This window comes from Ursus arctos, unplaced genomic scaffold (assembly GCF_023065955.2).
Source record: "Ursus arctos isolate Adak ecotype North America unplaced genomic scaffold, UrsArc2.0 scaffold_5, whole genome shotgun sequence".
Classification (NCBI taxonomy): domain Eukaryota; kingdom Metazoa; phylum Chordata; class Mammalia; order Carnivora; family Ursidae; genus Ursus; species Ursus arctos.
The window spans coordinates 36505586-36525933 of record NW_026623067.1 but is presented as its reverse complement, the minus strand read 5'-3'; the positions used below and the strand labels follow the sequence as shown (position 1 = coordinate 36525933).

At 47.4% G+C, this 20348-nt stretch overlaps 1 protein-coding gene and 1 long non-coding RNA gene across 6 annotated transcripts in view; one reads left to right on the top strand and one right to left on the bottom strand.

The window, feature by feature from the left end:
* Nucleotides 1-881: 881 nt before the first annotated feature.
* CTNNA1 (catenin alpha 1) overlaps nt 882-20348 on the bottom strand; it is a 300857-nt gene continuing 281390 nt past the window's right edge. For all 3 annotated transcript variants that reach the window (XM_044387443.3, XM_026508084.4, XM_057307159.1), the window contains exons 11-18: nt 19565-19721; nt 11472-11672; nt 10738-10889; nt 6152-6262; nt 4872-5053; nt 4654-4759; nt 2963-3097; nt 882-2102 (exon numbers count right to left, since the gene is read on the bottom strand). In XM_044387443.3, the coding sequence (XP_044243378.2) occupies nt 1815-2102; nt 2963-3097; nt 4654-4759; nt 4872-5053; nt 6152-6262; nt 10738-10889; nt 11472-11672; nt 19565-19721 (1332 nt within the window). In that variant the 3' untranslated portion in view covers nt 882-1814. The remainder of the gene's footprint in view (nt 2103-2962; nt 3098-4653; nt 4760-4871; nt 5054-6151; nt 6263-10737; nt 10890-11471; nt 11673-19564; nt 19722-20348) is intronic.
* LOC125282968 (uncharacterized) lies at nt 1933-20124 on the top strand. Of its 3 annotated transcripts, none has more exons than XR_008957511.1 (4): nt 1933-2495; nt 2701-2891; nt 5215-18110; nt 19759-20124. It is a non-coding gene; the product is annotated as an uncharacterized LOC125282968 (long non-coding RNA). The 3 variants fall into 3 exon arrangements; XR_007190474.2 differs by having other exon boundaries at nt 2098-2891; nt 5215-5355; nt 17947-18110; XR_008957510.1 differs by having other exon boundaries at nt 2098-2891; nt 5215-5355; nt 5476-18110.

Sequence of the window (20348 nt, the reverse complement as noted above, 5' to 3'; positions counted from 1 at the left end):
CTTAGACCAGGTCATAGTAAACAGAAGTGGTGAGTAGTTCGACCCGCCTACATTTTAAAGAAATTGGACAGCTCAAGTTTGAGATGCTGGTTAAGACATCCAAGTGGAGAATTCAGGTGGCAGACAGAATAGTCAAGTTCTGAGAGAAGTCAGCATTTGGACAGTACTTAAAGCCAGGAATCTGGTTAAGATCCCAAGAATGAGCAGAGCCAGAGACAGAAGCAGTCCAGTTACTGAGCTCTGGGGACCACACAACTTCGAACAACTAGGAGGAGGAGGAGGAGTTCCAGGAGTCCTGTGAGGGGCTTCGGGAAGAAGGCTGGGGTGGGGGAAGGGAGAGCTGGGGAACAAAGAGCCATGCTACTTGGCGGTGGGTGGACGGCAGCAGAGTGGCTGGGACACAGGTGACCAAAATGGAAGTGAGGAAGAAGACACAAGGACTATATTGGTCTCTTTAGGGCCCTGTGCTTCAGGAGGGGGTGTGTGCTGGGGAGGGACATGAGGTTAAGGAGGGCTTTTATATTTAAGGCAGCTGTTAGCACAGCTCCAAGCTCGTAGGACAATTCAGAACAGAGTGGGAGACGCCCGTGGAGACATCATGGATGCCTCCAAGGTTCTGAGCTGCACTTGAAGCTCCAACATGGGAGTTCCCAAGGAGGGTGAGGCCCTCCCCGGGGGCGCTGGCACAGAAGCTCCAAGGCCATGCAGCTCTCAGCCTGGAGCCACAGATAGTGTTTCCGGCTGGGCAACGCTGTCCCCAGGGCAGAGGGACACCATGAGGGCCCAGGGCACCTCATATGCTGGAGGCAAATCCGAGAGGTGGTTAATGTAAAACCCAACGCCACTAGAAGGAAAAGAGAATGACCTTGGCCTCAGAAACGTGGTTTCATAGTGGACTTTATTGGGAAAAGTTAGTGTAAAAAACATTCAAATTCATAAAATTTAAATAAGACAGTAAAATTATACCTTGTAGCTATAGTAATCGCTATAGTAATCACAAATAAGGTAAAGTCTAAATTATTGCCTAAGCAAACACTATTTTGTCAGGTTTCTGTTGCAAAGCCCAAGGCAGGAAACACTGCAATTATTAGAAGTGAGCCCAATGACGAATTTGCATTTGAAGCTGAGGAAAGGGAAAAAAGCATGTTCTGATTAGGGCATCACAACATTCTAGCCTGAAAAAAGCGACTTTATTAATGTCCTGCAGCAGAGCACATTAGTAATTGTGACCAGGCATTAAAATGCTCATTTCGTGTCAGAGAGAGAGTAATCAATCAGTTTTCTTCATGATGCATTATGTTTTTACTGAGCGTCATGTGGTTTGTCCCTCCCAAGACCTTTCTGGAAACGTTCCTTCTCCAGGCACAGCTTCCTGAGACGACACCCAGGTAGCTCGGGAACATCTTTGGTCATGTGACACCAGCCCAATGCCCAGAACCCAGGGCGGGTGGAAGCCGCCTCCCTAGCCAAGGTTGACTCCAATCCCCTCATCTCAACCCCTAATGCCACACTGAGAACTCGGTCAAGAGGGTCACTAACAAGTTAATGTGGGTTTCTCTTTGGTTACGGAATTTTTATTTTTATTTAAGCTTATAAAAAATATAGCTAGAAATGTGCTCCTGAATTCCAAAAGTATTTTGACCAATTTAAACACAAGTATGTCCTTGCCAAATTCACCACCTGGACAGGTTTAAAATCTGCCTATTTCCCTGTGGAATCTAACATCAGTGTTCTATTTATCAGATACATTTGAGTGAAGAGCAGTGACGGATCTTTAGAAGCCCCAAGGGGTGGGGGCAGCTGGCAGGGCAGCCCTAGATGCTGTCCATGGCTTTGAACTCGCTGAGGGCCTGCACAGGGTTCACGTGCTTCTTCTGAGATGCCCGTTTAATCTTGGTCTGTGTCTCATCCTGCTTCTCTCTCTTCACCAAGGGCTTTTTCTCAGGTGCCTTCATCTTCCACGACACGGCCGGGAGGTTGAGGGAAGCCATGCCCTGAGACTTCTGGTATTTGGTGGAGGCCACGTAGGACGCCTTCACCGTCTGCACCACCGCGTTCATCAGGTTCTTGGCGGCCTGGATCAGGGACATGGCGCTGTCCACCTGAAGGCACAGAAAGGGCGGTGACAACACAGACCTGACCTCCAGGCCCATGTGCACCAAGGGCCTGGGCAACAGCCACATTCCTGATTGGCTCTCCCAGTGGCTACTGACCTTATCCCAGAAAGCTGAAAATGCCTGTTTCAGGTATTTAGAAGTAAAGGGAGCAGGATCAAAAACAAAACGCACCATCACCTTGCCTGTCCCCACCCCTCCACGAATCTTTATTCACTCTCAAAATCTGGAGGAGGATCTGAGTGACTGTGGAGCTGTAACCACCAGCAGTGACGAGGCGGCGTCCTAGACAGAAACCCACGGCTTCCAGTCATGACCTGGGCCAGGGGCCGTCAGTATGTCCCACATACCACAGAGTTCTTTGAAAGGAAATCCCCTGAGGTAAGCAGAAGTTACAGGGAATCCGTGGAGCCCAGCAGGCCTATCAAGAACTCCTCTCCCCACCCCCGCCAGCCCAACGCGATGAGGGGTCCGGAACCGTGGCATAGGGAACAAACCAGGGAAGCAATACCACTCGAGCACTCTGCGAAGGGTGGAGGAGGTCTGAGAAAGCCTGGCTATGTTACCTTTTTAAATTTTTGAACAGGTTCAATTCCTCTCTGGAGGAACAACAGCAAGAAAGATAAAAATATACATTTTCCCAGTGAGAGGCTGGCCCAGCAGTGGCTCCCAGCCGTCGCCAAGCACTGTGGTGCGTCAGGGTGCAGCCCGTGGGTGCCAAGGACTGAGAAGAAACCTGCAGTTCTTCCACAGAGCGCTCTTCCGGTTTCAGGGCAGGTAAGGAGTGTATGCGGACTAGAGGCTGTTTTCATTCTGGAAAATCACTTCTTTTCATGGGTACCACTTACCCCAGAGACGACGAGCTCCCCACCTAGATTCTGCACCTCGGCCTTGACTTTGCTGCAGATGTTGAGCTGGTGGCAGTAGAGGGCGATCCGCTGCAGGTAGGCCAGCAGGTCCTGCTTGCAGGCTGAGTCTGGGCACTGACGGGGGAGCAGCACAGCACGTTCAACACCAAGCACCCCAGGCCCGGCCCCAACACAGCCCACCCCCCAGGCTAGCTCGGCAGGGCTCGGTGTGTCGTGGAGGGCGAGAGGGGAGTTTCTGGTTGCCCAAGGCTGCTCTCTGCCGGAGCCCATGTCCCTCAAGGGGAAAAAAGCCTCAGCAAGAGCCTGGTTCTGGAGAAAAGGGAGAGTGCTTTGAGCTCCATAATAACCAGCCGAGTGCTCTTCTGCTCACAGGCCCTTTCTGTGCTCAACTGTGATGCACACTGTAAGCATCTGATAAAAGGAGATGTTCACTTGAGGCAAAGACAGAGGATGAGTGAGTAAATGGAAGCAAGGAAAAGAACACCTGGGGACCGTGAGGTCTTGACCAGCCTCAAGGAAACTCGAGGGCAGCCCAGTTCCTGTCCTGTTGCCACACTTGAGAGAGGTGGCTTAGGAAGCTACCTCTCTCAAGTGTTTACAGCCAGCACTTCCCTCCTGTGAGGCTGGGGTGCACTGAGTGCCGAGGTGGTCGAAGCGGAGGCCACTAGGGCATGCTGGAGCTTCAGAATTTTGTGCTAAGAAGCTAGTGAAGAACTGCGGAGCCATATCTGATCTGCTCCTTAAGACCGTGCTGGCGGCGGCGTTGCCGCATGGAGGGGAGGGCAGGACCGGTGAGCGGAGGCCGGGGCTGAGCTGGTGGTGGCAGGGAGGAAAAGACTGGATGGTGTCAAGATAACTGTGGCCAGAAGAGCCACCGGGGCTTAGTCCTGGACTGCAAAGAGGGGAGTCAAGAATGACTCCTAAATCTTTGGCTTGAGTGGTGAGGTACCACTGCCACTTGTCCTGCAGCCTGGATACTTCAGGGCAAGGAGGGGACTGCAGGGTTGGACCCGCAGAGAAAAACTCGAATGAGCAAAAGGGGCTCCGATAAATCTTAGAGCATCGAGGGAAACGTACTGTAAGTTGCCAGGAGGTAGGAACCACATTTGCTGATATGTGCATATGGAAGAAAACGGATGAAGGCTGGGTGGCTGAGAACACACGGTGCAGGGGACAGACACATCTGTCCGCAGCGGAGCACATCCGCTTTCCAAAGCACTAGCATGGGGCTCCTAATTCTTAGACGAAATACACCCATGAGGTGCCCTTCTACCCCGAGTTTCAGTGTGTGAGGATTCAGAGAGGCAGCTCCTGGTGGGATCTGAAGGTCTGCAGGAAACGGGGAGAGAAGCAGCAGCAGCCCACGGAAGTGGCTGACAAGCCGCCACCAGGGAAGATGGCAGGATACACACACCTGCCCCAGATAGGTGCTCTACTACAAAGTGGGCCTGGCTCCTAAGACTTGTCGAAGAAAAAGAGGAATTCAGAAATCCTTACCAATCTCTGTTGGTATTAATCAGGCAGGTTGACCAGTTAAGCACAAGACTAGAGATGAGAAGACTGCTGTGTCCCCAGAAAAACATTACTGTCACCACCTTGGAATGAACCGGGTTGGGCTCCCTGAGTCCCGGGATGACCTAAGAAACCCACGTAGCAAGCCTCTCACTCACATGGTCTGCAATGGTCCGGCCGAGCTTATCCATCCTGGATCCGGCCTCCGCAATTTTCTTGGCAGCACTGATCACGTCTGACGTATTTTTGAGCGGTCCTTTACCTCTGACAAGAGAGAACAAGGATCGTTGTATGTAGCTGGAGATGGACAGAAAAAGGAGAGGTCTGCAAAGCAGCATAGCGTCGCCCTCTGTGCACGTGGGGCGGGGGGGCTCACCGGGTGAAGTCCGTCATCTCCATCATAATCATGCACATCTGCTTGGCCAGCACGATGATGTCATTACCACTGTCATCCCACTTGGACACTTCGGCATCGAGCTTGCTCTTTTCTTCCTGGAAGCTGGCCACCTGTTCTGCAATCTTTGCTTTTTGCTCCTGGGGAAGCTGAGCCATGATCGCCTGGAATCAGAAGCAAAGAAAGCTCTTACATAAAGAGAAGATGAAGTTCTCACCGTGCATTAGCCCAGAGTATTTCTACCACGCAATCTATGACATAGGTAGGATAATGCTTTAATAGGTTTCATTTTGCCTAAAGGTCCATTTCTTCTCATTTTGAGCAGAAGTTTACAGCAGCCTGAATTTCCGACCCACTTTCAAGAGCAAGTTTTAGTGTGGAGGAAAACACAGTGTGAGGGACAGAAAGCTAACATGGAAGCTTCCAGATCACACCTGTACAGGAAGAGAAGCTGCTTAATTTTTTGGTAAGTAAGTTCATCCTCTGCCTGCTGCCGTGGGGAGAGGACATAAGAGAAGGGGCTGATGCATGGAGCCCTTTCCCTGGTCGGCCCTGACTGGGCATTTCCTGTGGCTTCTGCTTTTAGCTAACTGGCATGGCACGGAAGCCTGGTGCCCACCTCAAGGGCCACGGACTCCAAACCTTGAGCTCCTCCCCACTCAGCTTCCCCAAGTGCTCATGATGGAGTGGGGCCCAAAGCAAGGATGCATTTGCTGTTCAAAATGATTTCTAAGGAGTGGAAAAAGACTCCACAGAAATATTTCTTGGCATGCTCCCAAAAACATAAATGCTATTGATTGAAGATTTAATGATTCAAATGAATGCAATGGCTCTGAATGATTTTCTTGAATGTACCACTGTTATTTTTTTTAATCCATGAATAATTAAATAGTTCATACCCATGGTATCATTGAGATGGGCAAAGACAGCAATCTTTTTCGAATTTCACAATCCTTTTAACAAACATTGCATTGACTGGATGCTAGGGCTCTCCCGATGCAGGGCTCTGTCATAAACCAAAGCCCCAGGGCACAGCTGAGGCAGAGGGCTTGTTCCTGCCCTGCTCCCAGCTGAGGCGGCATTCTGGAGGAACATGCAACTGGCGAGCATGTGCCACAACTGAGGTTAACCTCAGTCCTGCTGCCAGAGAAAGAGTGGGAAAATGGTGTTCTCAATACCAAAGCGTTTTCCTAGAAAATAAAAAGCCAAGTTCCCAAAGGCACAGGGAAGGTCTGCAAAGTAAAGTCAAATGTGTCCCTTACCCGGGCACTTTGGCCGGCTATCAGCTGATCATCTTCTGTCTGGACGCTTGTCCTGCTTCTGACATCGAAGTCCTCTGTCTCAAAGTCAGAGTCATCCAGTTCCTCAGGGGTCTGCCACCAACACAGAGATCACAAGTCAGACACAACCCTGGGCCTCTGGGCCCAATGTATGAACACTCAGAATTCTGGATTTTCATGTGCCATGTTCCCGACAGTTCTGGGGAATGAAGTTAAAATCACTCATTATTCGTCCAAGACCCCGCCTCACTGATGCACACATGGGGTGGCCCATCCAACAAACACCGGGCCCAGGCACCACATCAACACTTCCCAGAGGGTCGAGGAGTTTCTTTATGGAGGCTGGGGCTTCAGTTTCCACTACAGTCAAGACTCTTTGAAATCATGTACTCCTCTAACACCTGTATCCTAACACAAAGGTGAGGATTATCCTGGGTAGGAAACGTAGCGTATTAAAAAGAGAAATATTTTATCCAACATTAAGCAGATTCTTATAAACTTCCCACTTGATGGCAAAAAGAAAATTAATGAATTACCTAATACTGGGCTTAAGATACTGCTTTGAGGAGTACAAAATAGGCAATGTATTTTTATGGATTTTTTCTTGTTTTTACTTTTATCAATGCAAAAAGAATATGGCAGGTAAGGTCTGAGTATGTACCAAAGGTCCTGATTACCAGTCCTAGCTCTTTGCTTTAATTATGAAATAAAATTCCTATTTCGCACAACCTCCAGCCTCTCCTTATTAGCTGCTGACTTGAAACATAATGTTGTCTTCTGGAAGTTATCAGTAACAGGGCAGCAGGCGGAACAGCTGGGATTGGCTCTTGGCCCAGCTGGCCGGCCTGTGACAGGAGGGCAGTGAGGCGAGGCCCCCATCAGAGGACGTGTGAGGAAGCATCTGGCCCGGCCAAGACTATCTTGAGTTTGTACACAGGCAAAGGCCAAGCCTGTCCTTCAAGGAGATGCGGTAAGGACAGCAGAGGTCACGCTAGGCACCAGCAAGCCACAAGGAACACATGGATGGAAGATCCTGGAGTCTCTCTGACTTGGCAGCATGAAACACTACACCACCACTGGCCATTTTAAATCCCAGGGTCCCAGACACCTGTGGAGGATCTTTCTCAAAGAAGTGTCTCCTGATGATAAGAACTCTGCTCTGTACCACCCTCACTAGTCCAGCAGAGACCCAAGAACTGTTCTTGCCAAGAAAACCCAGTACCTCCTCCTCTTTCATTCTTGCTGAGTATCTATGTGCCAAGTCCTGTTCTGGGCCCCGGAGGTACAAAATGACTGACTAACACATAGCAACGTCCCTGCTCTTGCACATATACTAATGGGAGAAATGAAAAAGTGAATTTTATCACATCAGAAAGTGATGACTGATACAAATCAATAAAGCAGTGAGGGGGATATGGCAGGTACCTGGGGGAGGAGTGTTCTAGCAGGATGGGGTCACCAGAACCAAGGCCCAGGGGCAGGAACTTGGCAAGGAGGCCACGGGAGAGGGACTCAGCTCACTGCCCTCACGTCACAGGTCCACTTCTGTCAACAGGAGCCCCAGGAGAGCAGCAGGCTGTGAGCTGCTAGAAGGCCTGGAGCCCCACACAGCCTGTGGAAGGTGCTGGGCAGCAGGTAACATGATCTAAGTCAAGCTTAAAAGGATCTCTTGGTCTGCTTCGTGTAGAGAGAAAGAGACCGCAGGCATCAAGGGACGAGAGCAGGAGGCGGCTGCATGCAACCAAGTGAGAGATGCTAGTGGCCTGGGCTACAGTGGGAACAGCGTTCAGATGTGCTCTGTGTTGTACAGATCTGACAGGATTTGCTGATAGGTGAAATGTGGGCTAGGAGACCGAAAGAGCAAGCAAGAGTGAATCTGAGGTTCAGGCCTCAGCAAGTGGAACGTAGGCTGCCATCAACTAACACGTAAGACCAGTGGCACAGGGCGGGGGGGTGGGTAAAAGATCAGGAGGTGCCTGTTACATAACTGAGTGGCAAGAGGGAGCAGGTGAGTGTGGAACTCAGGAGTCACCTGGATGCTTTCTCAAGTCTTACCCACCAAGGGAATGAGATAGAGAAGAGTTCGAGCACTTTGCTACCAGGTGTGCCACTGGTCAGACACTGAAGAGATGAGGACAAAGCAGCAAAGCAGACTAAGAAGGAGGGGAACCATGAGGTTTTTCTTAAGAGGGGAGAAATGCCGTCATGCTGTCTGCTTGGGGAAAGGTGCCGGAGGAAGAAGGAGGGGGGCACCCTTAGGCAGGAGCACTGGGACAGCCACAGTGAGAGGGGAAAGCAGAGTCCACGCGCACAGACAGGGCAGGCAGGACGTCCAGACCACCTCCGCACCACAGAGAAACAGCAGCAGGCCACGTCCCTAGGCACTGAGGTTGGGGGGCAGTGCTGGCTGGTTCCGGGAGCCCGGGAGGGCGGCTGCCTGCGCTCAGCCAGGTTGAGCAGATGGCGGAGTCCACGAGGACTGCACCACGAGGCGGCATCAGGAAGTGACATGGGGCAAAGGAGCGTCCATGGACTAACCACAGACACGGAGTGAAGCAAAGATCAGAGAGTCTGAGGGTGAGACTCAGGGTTGTCACAGTCCTGGAGAGAGGGAGCTGCCGAAAGGGACACGTGACACAGGTAATGACAAGGACTACATGTGACTACGGAAGGGAGGCTGAGGTGGGAGGAGGACGAGACACAAACAACTGAGAGTTCCCAGGGTTGGAAGGTTCTTGAATTGAAACAGCGGCAGAGCTCAAGCGCACAGCCGTAAGCGAGGTCCCGCTGCACAACGGCTTCGCAGGCCTCCGCCGTGCCCTGGCTCCAGCGCGCCCGGCTGCTCACGCCTCTGCCGCCCAAGGCCCCATCACAGTGCCCCTGCCGGGCCGCTGCCATCCTTGTGCCCCAGCACAGCTCCTCCACGGCCCGACCCTGCACTGGGCACATGACCGACATTATAGCTCACTAAAACCACCAGCACCTCGTTTTTAAGACAAGACCAGAGAGAGGAGGGAACCTGCTTACAGTCAGAGAGCTGGAAGAGGGGTCCGGGAGGCCTGCCTGCTCCCAGGACCTGGTTTCCCACAACAGGACTTGATCTGTACGCATTTCCTCGCGTGTTTGCAGCATCCACCCACTTAAACCTCTCAAAACGTTAACCTCAGACACCAATGACTCCTCTTTATCATTAACGTTCCTTGTATTCTATTTCTAGGCGTCTGTCAGTATGGAAAAGAAGTCTGGAAAAATAGGGCTGTGTTCATTACCAGTGGTTGATGGGACCAGGGGATCCCTTCACACCACTGAGATATGGCTTCTGGGTTTAACCTATCATTCACCCAGGCCAGGTTTCTTCTTGGGGACAGGTATGAAGGGATGGAGAAAGCAAAACAAACAATTCTCTGCCCCCAGCCCCCAACATGTCCAGGGGGTCTGGAGCCTGCAGGAACAGCCCACAGCCAACCAGGCAATCCATGAACACTTCCCTTTCCTCCTCACCCCCAGGGAGGAGCAGCGGCGGGCTTGCCCAAGTGTTTCTACACTGCATACGAAATGGGTCCAGCCTCACGCAACTGCCGTAGAAATGGCCTCTGTTTCCAGCTGACAATCTGGCTAGGTTCTGCAGGGTGCCAAGCTGAGAGGATAAAAAGTGGGACAGAATCCCTGCCTACCTTGAGCGGTCTGACTAGCAAACCATGAAGTATAAATGAAACTCCCCTGAGCCTACCGGCCCGGCAGCTCTCTCTGCAGCAGGCAGGCCCCGTAGGGCAACCCTGGCTGTGCAATAAAAGCGGGGCCTGGCCCAGGCTTGCAGGACCCCTGGGTGCCCTGGTGAGAGGAACACGCACTCCCTGCTCTCAGCTTCCAGAGCAATGGGTTCATTCTCAGAACAGCAGGTGAGAGATCAAACGCTAGGGAAAGGCATCTGTGAGACCTGACCCCAGCACCCTGGGCTGTATGTATTACAGATGGGATGGTCGTTTCTCAAAACCCCTCCGTTTATGCCAACTCAGAGGGGGTGCTGGCTTTTGCCCCACATGGTAAGAACTGCCGTGTTCCCAGAAGAAATGGGTCAAACAGGGCCCAGAACAGGCAGCACTTCGGGGAGCATCAGCAGGGGCTGCCACAGGCACTCATCCTCCCCGTGAACACACTGAGGCCCCAGGAGCCTCCTGGCTCCCTGCCACTCCTTCAAGGACAGGGGTAGTCTATGTGAAGGATAACTTCAACCTGCGTTAAGGAAATACCCAACTGAAGAGGCTTCATTCTGGGTAGTTTCCCACTAATTTACCAGAAGCCTCCTATTTGTGGGGACCGTATGCCTGAAACTAAATCCTCAAAGCCAACTCATACTAGCTCCCCTTCTTGGCCCAAGTTTGGGCTCTAACTTGCAACTAAAAGTCATTTTAGACAACATAATTAAATATATCTCATTCTAACAGCTTTTAGATTCATGGTTTTAATATACTGCCACTGCATCTGCTGAGTTCCAGAATGATGCATTGCTCAAGTTTAGCAAATGATAAGAAAGAAGCTGTTAAAACGTCTGAAATGCAGTTACTCACCCTTATCATCAACACGGCTTTCCTGATGTCCCGGATGCCATCGTACACCAGGCGGGAGGCATCGATAAACTCATTCTCATCCATAGGCTGGGCGGGGTCCGAGCTGAGCGCTTCCACCGCCGCCTCTACTTGCTCCGTAAAACGTGGCATGACTGTGGAGAAAGAGGCAGGGCAGATCCTGCTGGCCCAGCAGACACCATCCTTCTACCAGCCCTCCCTAAATCCCTCCATGAGACAGGAGGACGTGAGGTGTATGATGAAGAGCCTCTGCCTCTACCTATGTGAGAAGTATTTACGGTTGAAATAAATTAAATGCCATATTTTATCAAGATTCAAATCATCATTGTCTCTTTGACCAGATTCTACAGTATCAGATTTGGATGGGTGAGCCACTGAAGTGAGATAAACTGGAGGCCTTACTTAAGAATAGGATCCCCCTTAATGTAGTATTTATTCACTACCAAGAGACTCAGCTCAGAAGTTCATCTTAAATAGTATGTTCAGAACTATTCCCATCATTAGCTGTGGGACACATGGGAAAAAAAGGTGAAAACCCTTACTTTGGAGGATCAACTTCTCAAAGTTTGTTGTTTGACCCAGACATATCATGTGAAGACCTCAGCTGCACCCTGATCTCGCCCTTCCGAACCACAGGGCCTGGACTCACAGGGCAGCCCAGCTCATCCAGGCCATCTATGTGTGGGGAGCACAATAAAGGGAGGGAGTCCCCGAACCTGTGTTGGAGAGCAGCTTCGTGGCTTCCAGCACCTTCTCTGTGTAGACCCCTGGCTCATAGTTGTCCATCTCTGAGGTGACTACGTGAATGACCCGAGCAGCCCGGCCTCGAATCGCACCAGCTGTGCGGTCCAGCCCATCCACATCTTTCTCTTGGAGAGCAATGACGCATTTGTTCACATCTTCCAAAATGTGATTCTCTGAAGAACAAACAAAAAGCTGAATGGGGGAGAAGGCATCCCGCTAGAAGGGGACAACTGCAAGCTAGCATCTCTCGCTCACCGAGTGCTCATTTTGTGTCCCATGTATCATTTCACTGAAGAGACCAGACTCACTGCTGGAATCACTGTCCCACAGAAACTCAACCTGTAATCACCTCCCAGAATGACAACCTTCAATTCCAGGTTTATTGAAAAAGGGAGAGATCAATGGAGATCTTTAAGGCACAACTGTTCTGTAAGCCAGGCAGAAAATTCAGATCACAGAACCTTAATAACTTCTCTTTAAATAATCTCACTGAACTTACGTCCAAAACAAAGTCTAAAACAGAAGAAAGGATTCACTAGAAGTCTCTATCCTTCCAGTCCCTTGCCCCTCCCTCCAGTAGATGCCAATGGTATTCAGACAATTTTCCAAGAAACCAGGACAGCCCTGGGATAGTAGGTGCTGGAAGGCAGAATGAACCTTCTGGAGGTCACCAAGGGAGCCCAAGTGAAGCAATTTAGTAATCCTCTCACAGGTGCCTGCGGAACTGTGGTATTTGCAAAAACTCTTGAATTGTGTTAAGCTGACAGGTGGCTCCTACTTGGTTATAGAACTGGATTTGGAGAATCCACCAAAACTATTTTCCCTCAAAGCAAAATGCTTGACACTGGATTTTGGGAATCCCAGAGTAAGGAGTCAGCCTCAGCTGCATCTATAATAATAGCAAAGTGGAAACAACAAAAATGTCCAAGAGCAGAGTAGGTATAAAATATGGGCACTATACAGCCATTAAAATGGATGATGCCAATCTGTAATGGCAGACCCAGAAAGGTAAAGGGAATTTTTTCACTCACCCAGAAATGCAGAGACCACTAGGAGACAGCCCAAACGACAGGGCTGCTCAAACTCTCTGGGGTGGGTGGGAGAGTGACATAAAGGAAAGCCCCCGTGTCATCATTTGGCCACTGCCTTCCTGCTCAGAAAGGAGCCTTCTTCAAGACATTTAAGAACTTACAGAAGACATGCTCACTCACTTAAGCCAAAGGAATACCTTACAATAAGTGAAAAAGTCTAGTTTTTCTGGAAGAGCTAGAACAATCAGCGTAAATGTAATCTGTTTAAGAAACATATCTGGTCATTTCTTTGCCAGCCCTGGCCATCATATGCATTGACATGTCATTATTCTGGACTGCCTCCTGATTCAACCCACTTCCAAAAGCCATTCCCCTTCCCCTCGCAGCCTCTGCTAACAATGTCTAGAAGGGAGTTAAGCGTAGGCTTGACCTCTTAAGATACTCCCAACAAGACAGTGGTCATGGTGCTATTTCCCTTCCTGTCAAAAGGAGCCAGAGGCAAGTGTTACTTAGTGTATCCAACAAAGAACTGCCTTTGGGCTTCAGGTTCCCCTCAGAGAAACAAAGCCCTCCTCTTTGTAGTTCCCAAGAGACTGCAGGCAAAATGGAATGAGATGAAAAAAATCAGAAGTAATGATATGAAAGAACTGAAGAGAGGTTTGGCAAAAACACATTTCCTATAAAATCAAACACACTCTGACCATATGATCCAGGAGTCACACTCCTTGGTATTTATCTAAAGGAGCTGAAAACTTATATCCACATAAAAACCTGCATGTGGATTTTTAGGACAGCTTTGTTCATAATTGCCAAAACTTGAAAGCAACCAAGATGTCCTTCAGTGGGTGAATGGAGAAAATGAGGTAAATCCAAACCATGGGACATTATTCAGCACTGACAAGAAATGAGCTATGAAACCAGGAGAAGACATGGAGAAAACTCCACTGCGTATTATTACATGAAAGAAGCCAATCTGAAAGGGCACACATTCTATGATTCCAACCAAATGACACTCTGGAAAAGGCAACAAAACTATGGAGACAGTAAAAATTAGCAGTTGGAGGGGGGAAAGAAAGAACAGGCAGTGCATAGAGGATTTTTCAGGGCAGTGAATACTGTATATGACACTGTAATGATGGATACATTTGTCCAAACCTGTGGAAGGTACACCAAGTGAGAGTGAACAGTCGTAGATTACGGACTTTGGGTGATAATGATGTACACGTTCATCAACGGTAACAAATGGGCCACCACAATGGGGATGCTGACGATGGCGGAGGCTGTGCATGTGTGGGGTTACAGACAGATGGAAAATCTCTGTACCCTCCTCTTAATTTTGCGGTGAACTTAAAATTGCTCCAAAAGGTTTTTTTTCTTAAAATTAAAATATTTCCAGTGAAAGCCAAAATACAGTACGAATTCCTATTACAGAAGGGAAAAATGAATTACCACAGTATAGCTAAGACGACCCTAATTCAAAAATTAGAGGGGACTTGATAGGGTTTCCATCATTATACTCTTAACACAGAAAATGTATTAAACTTTTAACATAAACAAATTTTAGGGAGGATATGTGAGCCTATCATAAGAATTAATGGGTGGGGAGCCCATCGGAAGCATCTTTTATGTACAAACTCTCTACATAATTAATGCAAGGTGTACAGACTGGTATTGAGCCTGCACACCATACCAGCCCGTGGGTTAAGAACTGCTGCTTTTGCTAAACCTAACACGCTTTCCGTTTGTATTTCATTATCACTAAGGAAAGGAAAATAAAAGGAAGGAAAGGAACGAAAGGGAAGGAGAAAGTAGGGGCACCTGGGTGGCTCAGTTGTTAAACGTCTGCCTTCGGCTCAGGGCGTGATCCCGGAGTTCCGGGATCAAGCCCCACATCTGGCTCCCTGCTCTACTGGGGGCCTGCTTCTGCCTCTCCCACTCCCCCTGCTTGTGTTCCCTCTCTCATTGGCTGTCTCTCTGTCAAATAAATAAAAAATCTTTATAAAAAAAAAAGGGAAGGAGAAAGTATTGCTAATAAACCATGGACCAATGTTTTCTTGTATCGTTGATTTTAAAACTCATCCTTGTTTCAGGATTGTTAATACAAGGGAGGAAATACATCTTAGAATCAATGAAGCATGGCATTCTTTTTCGTTCCTCAGATAAGAGTAGCCCAAACTTCCACCAAGGATTTGTTAACCTTCATCTAGACACCTATGTTTTTAAAAATCAATTTTGACTTTCTTGAATTCACACTGGCTTTCTTCCAGTGAACCTAAACCAGGGAAGGGCTTGCCATGCTTTAGCAACAAAGGAAGCCTTCTATTTCGGGAAGCTGACTAAAGTAATGGTCTCTACCGTCCCTGAACAGCTGTCTTTAGGAAAGTCCCATCCAGCTGAGGCCACCACATACCCAGGACACACAAGCACCAATTCTGCTCGCTGCACTTCAGGCCTAAGGCAGAAATGAGTTTCCAATGGACATGTACAAACAAGGGAGGGTTGGAGGTACCTCTACTAACTTAACCCATAAATTACTTTAGCTTTAACTGAATTACCAAGGAAACTCAGCATGGGTCCATTATGAGTAAACACACCAATCTGTACCCCATTAAACACTCTGTTCAATATTAGAGGTGCCTCTAAGAGGAAAAAAGTCATACACAACAGTCTAACAAACAAGGGATCATATTATGGACACTATTATATGTTTTTCATTTGAAAACGTTTCTACGCCTGCCTCCACCCATCTACCTCATTCTTTTTGATGACTGCAAAGTGCCCTACTGAAAAGACGTAGGGGCCATAATTTACTTTATCTAGTCTTCTCTTAGACATTTTGGTTGACACGAACATCCTTGTACAGGTATTTTGGCAAACATTTGGGTACATATCCCTGGGGAAAATTTCTAGCAATAGGATTACTAAGTCTAAAGGCATATATGTTTAAAGTAGATGTGTGGTGCCTAATTGCCCTCCAGGCACCAAGCCAATTGGCATTCTCCAAAAAAGCTGCATGAACTCATACTTCAATCCATGATGAGTAACAGCGGCCATTCTGTGTACCCTTTGCTTTGGCTACCCTTACTGGTATAAACTTATGCAGACACAGGAGATGATAGTATTAATACTTTATACAGAGGACTTAATCTATATGAGTGTTTGATATTTATATAGAGTAGCCATTAAAAAAAAAAATCAGGCATCTGGGTAGCTCAGTTGGTGAAGCCTCCGACTCTTGGTTTTGGCTCAGGTCATGACTTCAGGGCCATGTGATCGAGCCCCACGTCGGGCTCCACCACACTGTGTGGAGTCTGAGGTGCTCTCCCTCTGCCCCTCCCCCCACATGCATGTGTGCGTGTGCATGCTGTCTACAATAAACAAAATCTTTTAGAAAATAAAAATAAAAACACCATTAATTAATGAGGAAACCAGGGCACATAAGTATTAACTGACCTACCCAAGGTCACAGTTAGTGGGCATGGGAGTCAGAAATCACACCCAACTTCACCACTACCTTATCTGTAGTTACACAGGTTTTTTACTCTTAAACACAAAAAAACAAAAAAGTAGGTATAATCTTCTACTTAATGGCCTTCCATTAAAAAAAAAAAAAGTAATAATGGCCTTCAATCAGACCAAATTCTTGGGGCACACTGACAGTGAAGAAGAGGTGCAAATTACCACTCTTAGGTGTCACCCTAAAGTATCTAATGCAGTATACTATTTGTTTCCAAGAGCACGAGGTAAGGAAATGTAATAAACCCAATTAGAACCACTCTAACCGAACACTTGAAATAAACAAATAAATAAATAAATAGGAACTAAAACTTCCACATGTAAGCAGAATAAATGCATAGGAGTAAATTACATTTCCATGGAAAACGTTTATCAAATACAATTCAAATGAAATTCAAACAGTCTTTATCACTTTGATAAATTTCAAACTCCTGTCCTTAAGGGATCAGGCAATACAAATATACTTGGGGTTTGCTGAATGCGCTCTACCATCTTAACCATCTCCAATATTTACAAGGCACATTCTGAATACAACTTGGTAAAAAGGAGTCCCCACTCCCTCTTCCCCGGGGGTGGCATGCATGATCCTCTATTTTCAAGTGCCACTGTCTCATATTTGATATACAGGGACCCAAGTTTCCTTTGCCCTGCAGCCTCATGAAATGCTTGGTAGCTTTACCAGATTATACACAAAATGACCATTACTTCTTGAGCCACAAATTTAGATACGACTTGTGGCAAGTATGGGGGAACTCTGGGAACCAAGGGGACAACAGACAGACAATAGAGAGAAAGCAGTCCTATTCCCTAAGTAACTTACCCTTGGAGGGGTTCTTAGCTGGTGGACAGGCTACAGGGAACATCTAGGTGCCATCAATTCCAAGAAGGATTTGATGGTGGAAAATCACTAGTGGAAATATTCCACAAAATCTATCACACTGCCAGAGGTACCAGAACACAGTACAAAACAGTCTACAACAACCACTCCCGGAAGTCAAGCAGCTTCCTTACTCTGCATTTAGCAAAGATTTATGACACCAGAAGCCAAGCCGAAGCCAGACTCTGTGCTGGGCACTTGCCTGGCAGCCCCCTTACTCAAAAACATGCCGACCTCCCCAACAGGACTACTGAAGCACCAGTGTGCCACATGGCAAGGGGAAACTGGCAAAGGGGGCACACAAGGATGAGGACAAGACATGACTTGTCTAAAAGACTGCCCGTGAATGCTGCAGACTGACAGCTGCTCTCCAATCCGAGGGGCACAACTAGAGATGCTGTCAACTGCTCCAGGGCGAAGGACTGGACACCAGTGGGGGCCTACCCAGTTCAAACTGGGGTTCCTCGTGCTGAGAGCCAGTCACTTCCCTAGCAAGACTGTGTCAGGTAAGAAGGGAAGACCACTCTAGTTGCTCCACGTAAAAATGCTAAAGCTGCTATGGGTGGGGCAGGTGTGTGAGGATATAAAGGAGTGTGAATGCTAAAAACTAACTGGTCAATGAGGGAGAACTCTGCCCAGGTATCTGCTTGTCTCTTCCTTCATCCCATGTCCCTATAAAGCACACCGTAAGAGAATCAGAAGAATTATGAATAACAGCCTGCCCTACTGCTCTTTTAATTGCTTGACTCTGCTACGCAAGCCTGTGACAAACCTTAGAGAAATATACTGGGGTAGACCTCTAAAGTTCAGATATTCTGAAACACCACCACTTTCTGACTGAGAGAATTGTTCCGTGTTTTTATTTGCTAGATAGAAACTGTCTAAACTCCTTTCCGTCAAGTCAACCCTTCTATTTTCCCACATTTGCATAAAAATTGAACATACTCACCAGATAAAAGTGTATCTGTTAAAGAATTTGATTTCTCTTTACCATGCTTCTGTTTTATGTCATATACCCTACAGATACTGCCTGGATCCACTAAATGCTACTGCAGAATCCTTTTTTTCTCCAATTTGAAGAATGCTGCATGAGGGACATTTGATTCTATTACATTTTATTTTGCTGTAAGAAGGACTGAAAATCCCTTGAGACCAAGCCTGAGCTATACCCAACCTAATCACAAGAAGTAAGTTTAGGAAAGTAGTATCTATCTTCGGAGGGGGGCTTTACATTTAGATTTCAGAATTTGTTGTTTGCTTAAAAGTGTGCTGTGAAGGTGGAATGTTTCTCTAAACCTATGAAAAAGAATAATTCAGTACTTCATTGGGAAAAACAACAGAAGGCCAAGATTTCCCAAAAAAGCCATTGCTGCATTTTTGGCACCTGCAAAGATGTGCTTGCAAATGGGGTTTTTGTTTTAAAGTACCAGCACCTGCAATTCGGCAGTCTTGCAGCAGCGCGCTTTATCCCCTTTCTGCGGTTTATGGATTGCCGCTCCCCACTCTCTCAAGTACAGCCAAAGCTACCAGTCCCACGGAGAGCAGGCAGAGACAGGAGGACATTGGTATGCAGAACACACTGTCACCTTAGATACAGGTCACTGCTGGAGGACTGTGCTGTGCATGTACTTAAGCCCCGCTTCTCTTTCAAGCCCCATTGACACTCACATCTCCCACGTTCCAGCCTGTGATTCCCTGGGGTGACAGGTAGTTTTAGCCCAACAAGTACCCAGCCACAGACTCTGCCCAAAGCCACTGGCCTCAGAAAGCCTGGCACCTCCAGAGAGCAAGCAGCGCAGCTAAGGGCAGCAGAGCCCCTGTTAAATGAAGAATGCATTTATTCTTGCTCAACTTGAAGGAGATGGATTGAAATTTATCTCTGTGTGATAAACAGTGAATTGCAGTTGACAGACATTTTCTATATGAATGCAATTTACTATGTCATTACCAGTTTATGTTTATATAATGAAATCAACTGTTTTTGTGAGGTGAATTACCCAGATTTATTTTTTGCAAGTTCATAATTAAATGGCACTTAAATATTTCCTCTCTGTTTTCTATCTGTGCATCATGCAGACAGAGTCTTTCGAAAAGTAGGCAGTTAAACTATGATCATTTCTGAGGGAGAAAGGAAGAAGCTCTCCAAGAAGGGGGAAAAATTATTTTCAAAAAGGAATTAAAGGTGATGGTGCTGGGAATCCCTTCTCTTAAGTTTCATAGGCTCATAACAAATAACCATAGCCTCTCCCGGGACCCAGGTCAATGTTTTTTCTAAATACAATAACAGCAAGAAGGGTGGGTTGTTACGGTGTTGTACAGGTCACAGTTGCAAAATCTCACTCTACAAAAAAGAGGAAAACTGCCAGCCAGCTTTCTAATTCCTGCTTCTAAGATCAAGACCAGCCCACCCACAAGGGAAACAACTCCAACCCCACCTCCCACTGCTGAGGAGTCAGTGACAGTTCGTTGTTGTTAGCTGCTGTTGTTTTTTTTTTTAATTAAAATGAAAACCAGCACAATATTATTGCCAGAGTAATTTACCTGCCCAGACTTGGGGGCGTTTTGATTGTCCATTATTGTGACTTAGGCGAAAGTAATTATGCACATTCTCACATGCTTCTCTGGGGAACCAGCTCATTACCTGAGACAGCCAAGAAGTCATCAATGGAAGTAATGTCATCGACAGCATCTGTGAGAACACGGACTTGTTTTTCCCACTGTTCTTTAAAAAGATCCATGTTCTCTTGGGCCAGTTTACTCTGTGGTTTTGCTGCTAAAGCCAATGCAGCATTGATAACCTGCAAAGATATTGAAGTTCCTTGTTTACTTTTTCAGCGTCATGAAAATAAAGTATGTGGGCCACTCTGGTCAGTACAGCGGCTGCGGCTTTGTCTCACACGAATCTCACCAGGACCCGCGATACCACAAGCGCCACCACAACACTCACAAAGATGGAGGAGAGAAGTGCTAGACAATAGGCTGTATATGACAGAAACACACAGGTAATACAGATATGCAGTGAAACCAACAAATAAAACTATCTCCAATCTCTCCACTCTGTGACAGCAACTCTAAAATTTTTGACATTCCAGACTTTTTCCACACACACGTACGTTAATTACGCATGCCAAAAAATACATAACACTATCTTGTTTCTTCTTTTAAGTACATCTCCATATCATTAAATATATGTTAAACACATTAACTGTTTCTTTTTTCTTTTTTAAAGATTTTATTTCTTTATCTGACAGTGAGAGACAGCGAGAGAGGGAACACAAGCAGGGGCAGAGGGTGAGGGAGAAGCAGGCTTCCCACTGAGCAGGGAGCCTGATGTGGGGCTCAATCCCAGGACCCTGGGATCATGACCTGAGCCGAAGGCAGACGCTTAACCAACTGAGCCACCCAGGTGCCCCAAACATTAACTG